At 37.9% G+C, this 6,822-nt stretch overlaps 1 protein-coding gene across 1 annotated transcript; it reads left to right on the forward strand.

The window, feature by feature from the left end:
• The first annotated feature begins 5,150 nt into the window (after nt 1-5,150).
• Nucleotides 5,151-6,032, forward strand: LOC140498165 (vomeronasal type-1 receptor 4-like). The gene has a single exon (XM_072599445.1). The coding sequence runs from the start codon at nt 5,151-5,153 to the stop codon at nt 6,030-6,032; it is 882 nt and encodes a 293-aa protein (XP_072455546.1).
• Nucleotides 6,033-6,822: the final 790 nt, after the last annotated feature.

The following is a 6,822-nucleotide window of genomic DNA, read 5'->3' on the forward strand; positions in this document are numbered from 1 at the left end:
CCAGACAGGGCTTCAGTCTGAGAAATCAACACAGATGAACGGACAGGAGTTCTCTCTAAAAGATTAACACAGGTCAGCAGACAGGGCTCCTGAAATCACAAAAAGTTAGACCTCCCAATGAGCAAGTACCCCTAGCATTTACACTTCCTTCTCTCTCAGACCAACTTCTCTCTCTACTCCCTCTTCTTCCTCCAAACAAGAATATATATACACATACATGTATTATTAATACATAATTATTAATTATGTTAAAGTATATTTATAAATATGTATATATATATAGACTGTTTCTAGTCAAAGACACTTTATTTAATCAAAGACTCTTGATTCAATCAAAGGCAAGACTCAATCAAAAGCATTTGATTACCTAAAACTCAAACCAGACAAATAGCAAAAAATCCTACTTTGCTTGCCATTACAACAACGTAGTGTTATATTCTGGCTTCTAATTTGTTCCACAATGCACTTCCATTTTATCGGTGACTTCTTCCCATTCACATTCACAGACATGATTACTAACTATGTATTTCCATTCTTCTGGAATTCTTCCCTTTATTCTTCTCTCTTTCTTTTACCATGTTCCTCCTCAAAAGTCTGTTTTGTTTCTGACCAATCTGCCTTAATTCACCCCCCTTTTATTAGCTCCCTTTCTCTAAAACTTTTCTTCTTCTACTTCTCCCTTGAGTAAGAAAGATTTCTATACTGAACTGAGTGTATAGATATACATATAGATATAGATTCTTCCCTCTTTAAACAAATTTGTTTGAAAGTGGGGTTAAAGTGTTGCCCACCACCACCCCTCCACATTTGCTCTCCTCTTTAAATACTCTTCTAGTGTAACTCTTTTTTATGTGACATAATTTTCCAATCTTCCTCACCCTTACCACAGTTCCCAATGCATCTCTCTTTCTCAGCCCTTTTTGTATCATTAGAACATAATCAACTCACACTGCACTCAAACTGCACTCTGTCTATGTAGACTTCTTCTACCTGCCATAATAATGATAAATTTCTTGGGCCTTATCTGCATCATCTTCCCATATAGAAATATAAAGGATTAACCTTGTAATTTATGTTTCATATTTACCTTTTTATTCTTCTCCTGATTTTTCTATTTGAATATCACATTTTAGATTCAGCTCTCATATTTTCTTTCTGTTTGCTTGAAAGTTCCCTATTTCATTACATGACAATTTTTACCCTGAAGGGTTATACTAAGTTTCGCTAGGGTCATTATTCCTGTATGTAATCATAGCTTCTTTACCACCTGGGCTATCATTTTCCAAGCTCTCTGCTCCTTTAATGTGGAAGCTGCTAATTTTTGTATGATCCTGACTGTGGCTCCACAATATTTCAGGGGTGTTTTCTCAATACTTGCAATATTTTCTCTTTCACTTAGGAACTCTGGAATTTGGCAATAATATTCTGGGGAGTTTTCAGTTCTCGTTTCAGTATCTCATTTAAAAGGTAATCAGTATTTTTTCCATTTCTATTTTCGTTCTGACTCTAAGAAAACAGAGCAGTTTTCCATTACAATTGCTTAAAATATGATGTCCAGGTTCTTTTTCTGATCGGGGCTTTCAAGTAAACCAATGGTTCTTAAATTCTTTCTCCTTAATCCATTTTTTAAGTCAGCTGTGTTTCCAATCAGTTACTTTCTATTGTCTTACATTTGTTTCATTCTTTTTTAATTTGCTTTACCATGTTTTGATGTCTCATAGAGTCAACAGCTTCTATTTGTTCAATTCTAGTTGTAAAGGAATTAATTCCTTCATTGAGCTTTTGTATGATATTTTCCAGTTGGCTAATTTTGCTTTTAAAGGAAATCTTATCTTCAGTGAAATTTCTTTTCTTTTTTGCTATTTGGCAAATTTTGTTTTTTTAATGTGTTCTTGTCAGTAGCATTTTTGTGTCTTTTTTACAAACTTTAGTTCACTTTTCAGAAATTTCTTGCATCACTCTTTTTTTACCAAATTTTTCTTCAACCACACTTATCTATTTCTTTAACCATTCAGGGAATTCTGATTTGCTTGGTTCTAACTGGCATTTTTCTTTGAGGCTTTCTTTGCTGCTGTTTTCATATTATTATTTTCTTAGTTTGTGTTTTACTCTTCCCTGCCACCAACACTGCAATATTTTATGATCAAGTACGTTTTTGTGAATTGGTCATTTTCCCAGCCTATTTCTTGACTATGAACATTATGTTCAAGTAGGTCTCCATCAGCTTGGGGGTGAGGAAACATTGTTTCAAGCATCAAATTTTTTGTAGTGTTAGTTTCAGAGCTAATTCAAGGGAAATGCAAGTTGTCAGTGCTTCAAAGGTGATATTATCCAGGAAAAGGTGTGGCCAATGTTCTCCTGTTCAACACTCTACCAAGGAAGGTCACCTTCTCCTCCTCAGCTGCAAGTGCTACAGCTTCTCTTAGATATGGAACTGTGACCAGGGTCCCTAACCTCCTGTAGCCAAAAGTTTTAATAGTTCTGTCTGCCTTCTGACTGTAACCAGAGTCCCACTGTTGGTCAACATTGTTTACTGTGAGGGTGCATCCATGCATTTTATAGTGATTAGGTAGATAGAAGACAGTGTTGGTGATGAGAAGGTTATGAGATGCACACATATTCAGTAGAAAGTGACCACAGTTATTGCTGTTTCCAATTCCATTCTTCCCAAGGATGAACCTAGAACAGTGTCACAACACTCCCCTTCAATGTGGTCACTTCAGAAAAAGGTGCATCCAGCTCCAACTTCAGTAAGCTGGCCTTCATTTGGCACCCTCATTTTACCAAGGGCTGCTATTTGAATATGCTGTTGCAACAAAAGCTGTTTGCCTTTCAGGTCTCCTGGATTTTGTGCTGTTTATTAGCATGTATAATTTCACATACCAATGGTGAATGAAATCCTCTTTACAAACATTTTTGTACATTTTTTGTGTTTTGACGTTAGGGTGAGATCCCCATCTGCCATGGTAATCAGGCCAGAATTGGATAAACAGGCAATTTTAGGGTGCCTTTTCTAACCCCTTCCTCACACCAGGAGGTGAGTAATGTGACCCTTAAAAGGCTGCTCAGACACTCAGGGGGCTGCCGAAACCCACTGCTGATTCAAAGGGAAAATATGACCCTATGGCCTAGGCCACCTATGTACAGGGTTGTAACTACAGCTCCCAGTGTATCTGGACCTGCTGCTTCATCAGTTGCCTGCCGCAACAGGACTTTGGAATAGGTTAAAATGGTAAAATGGTATTTATAATGTCTTCTGATTCACACAGCTATTGAATTTGAGTGAGGTAGAGTTGCACTGAGTCATCAGCCTCATTCTGTCCTCCAGAGTCATCACAGTGCAATGGCAGAACCGAGTCAAGACAACTGGTGATGGTTCAAGATGCAATGGATGACTTTGGCACCTTTAATGTCTAACCATGCTCTAAGTGCTCCACAGAGCCTGCTTCAGCTGCCTTCATGGCCATTGAAACAAATTGCTGGAGAGATTTACATAAACTGATACTGAGTGAAATGAACAAAGCCAGGCAAATATTCACACGGACTATATGTGCCCAATTTGTGGTAGAGCATTCTGAGCTCTTATTGGTCTGACCAGCCACAGTTAGATACACTGAAACTTCACTTTATCATGGTGATGTCATTTTGGTCCTCATCAAGAATGAAGGACAATAACCAACCAACCAACCAATAGCAACAATGTGTGATAATCAACTATGATTGGCTTACCTCTTCTCAGCAATACAGTGATCCAGACAATTCCTAACGACTCATGATCAAAAGTACTATCCACATCTGGAAAAAGAACTATGGTGTCTGAGTGCAGATCAAAACATACTGTTTTCAATAGTTTTTTGGGACTTTTCAGTTTTGTTCTGTTTCTGCTTTCACAACATGTCTAATGTGGAAACAGGTTTACATGACTGAACATGTATAATTATTATGAGATTGCTTGCCCTCTTCAGAAGGGGTAGTGGGAGGGAGACAAGGAGAAAAAGTTGGAAATCAAAATCTTATAAGAAATGAATGTGGAAGTTCCATGTATTCTAAGGTCTCTTGAACAGTATATCAAATCAATTAGTCTTTTAAAAATCGAATTAGACATAAGAAATTAGCCTTACAAAGGTCTCTGGAGAATTTTAGAATTTCAAAATTTGCTAAAATATATTTTTTTCAAAATTAACTAGGCATTTTTTTCTGCAATATACACAAAAATAACTACTGTGAGTATGAAGTCACATTACCAAAGAGAAAGTGTTAACACCTAATATGAAAAGGGAAAGCCATACACTGGCTATATTGAGACCATTAAGTATAGAACTATTTCTCTAACAATAGCACCTTAGAAAATTTTTGTATAAAGTTAAAATCACTCTACCTATCATTATTAAAATATATAGTTCATTTTGGCTGTATGGATCAAAAATTCCCAAATGATTTTAACATGAAAGTGGAAGATACTTTTTTAAAGCCATTGGGAAAAACATTGATCTTTAATAAGTAAACATATAAGGATGGATGTATATACACAGAGAGAAATGTTTATGATAATAGTCAAGAAACAAATAAAGAAAACAGAATATAAAAAATTAAGGTTCTTCCTGTCTTGGAGGGGAAAAAAAAGACCACATGATAACATGATAATCTGTGTACCTCTTACAAGGAGATTGACTCATAGTTCTTTTCCCTTTTCTTTTTATTCCTCTCACACAATAGGACTACAGAAAGATCACTGGCCTATGTTTTGAACTGATTTGGTCCTTCAATAACAAGATCTGTAGAATTCAATGAAGGAAAATTTGCGATCAGAATTACAGTATGTCAATTTTTGCCTTAATTAGAGACTACCACCTTGAGTAATGGTGAATACAAAAATTGCAAATCTATAAAAATCCTCAGTCTCCACAGTCTAATTCAGCTGTCCTACCTGCTTACTGAGGTAGAGGAATTGATGAATAAGCATTTGAGCAAGAAAAAGACTGGGAAACTTCCCTGAAATGGTAAAAATCCATGAATATATGCAGAGGAATGAGACAGAAGTAGTATTTTTTAACTTCTCCTGTAGAATGGATTCCCAAAAACATGATAGTCAATAGTTTTCCTGTGTTCTCTTTTTTTCTAACTAAAGTTTTCTTTTAAAGATGAAGAGAATGCTTCCAGAAATCATGTACCTTGGCTTTCTGTTTCTCTCTGTGACCACAATAGGGATTATAACAAACTTCTTCCTCTTTATCTCTCATATGTTATATGTCCTTGCTGGCCACAAGATAACTTCTTTAACCCTTATTGTCACCCAGCTGACCTTAGTGAACTCCATTATGCTTATTAGCAAGGGAGTCCCACAAACATTGCAGGGTTTAGGGTGGAACAATTTTCTGGATGATGTTGGGTGTAAAGTTGTATTTTACTTCCTTAAACTGAGTCAAGGGCTTTCAATTTCCTTGACTTGCCTCCTGTGCACCTACCAGGCCATCACCATCAGCTCCAGCAACTCCAGGTGGGCAGAATTCAAAGTCAGACTCAAACAACGTATGACCCTCTCCTATCTCTTTTGCTGGGTCCTCAATCTGCTGATAGAAATTCCCATTTCAGTGAGCACAAAAGGCCCAAGAAGCAATAGCAATTATACAAATGCATTTGATAATGTGTTTTGTACTGCAGAATATGTTATGGGTATTTATTTGATAATGACCACTTTCAGAAATGTGCTTTGTTTGGGACTCATGGTCTTGGTCAGTGTCTACATGGTGCTTCTGCTACACACACATCACCAGCATGTCCAGAAAATTCGAAGAACCAAACTCTCACCCAGAGGGCATCCTGAGATTAGAGCCACCCAAACCATCCTTTTACTCATGAGCACATTTGTCAGCTTTTATGCACTTGGCTCAATTTTTACTCTCTTTCTCCGTTATCTTGACCAAAAGTCTCCCTGGATGCTGTCCACTGCAATCTTCGTGTCACTCTGTTACCCAACCATCAGTCCCTTTCTGCTAATCCCCAGACTCTGCAGACCTACCTGTAATTTCTAAGCCAAGTAGGATCCCCTTTCTCACACTGGTCTCAGCTGTGATCATGGAGTCATAAGTAGAATGTTTCCCCCTCCTACCATCCCTTTACCTGCTTCCTAAATGTTCTTGAAACAATGGAGATACAAGGAGGCTTCTAATCTGGAAAAATCAAATAAAAGAAGAATCCCATGATATCAGAATCACAGCAGAGCTTAAATAGACGTCATAGAGCCTATAGCACAATGCATATGCAAGGAAGGATGCCTTTAATGAATAAGCAGAAGAACTGTAATCGTTGATACTCCCTTCAAACATTTGAGCAAACTTGTTCATGTTTCCACTTCATCCTCTCTTCTCCAGTCTTAACATCTCCATTCTATTCACATGATCCTAAAATTGTCGGGAGGACTCTTACTTTTCTAGTTGTCTTTTTCAGATGTTCTCTAGTCTTTCAAGAACCTAGGGAGCCAAGATGGCAGAGTAGAAGGATGGACCTGCTGTAGCTTTCCCCCCAAAGCCCATAGAAAATCTGTAAAAATGACTCTAAACAAATTCTAGACCAATAGAAGCCAAAAAACGCCACAGCAAAAGAGATTTCCAGCCCAAGGCATCCTGGAAGGCCGACAGGAAAGGTCTATTACACCAGACTTGGAGTGGAGCACAGCCCACAGAGTGCAGCTCAGCCCATGGAGCTCAACCCAACCTTGGCCTCGGTGAGTGGCAGGGACAGGATGGGAGCAGGCTTCAAGGCACAGAACCCCGGGTAGCAGCTGCAGTTCCCAGATTCCTCAACCCACAAACGCCAGACACA

Source organism: Notamacropus eugenii, chromosome 4 (assembly GCF_028372415.1).
Source record: "Notamacropus eugenii isolate mMacEug1 chromosome 4, mMacEug1.pri_v2, whole genome shotgun sequence".
NCBI lineage: Eukaryota > Metazoa > Chordata > Mammalia > Diprotodontia > Macropodidae > Notamacropus > Notamacropus eugenii.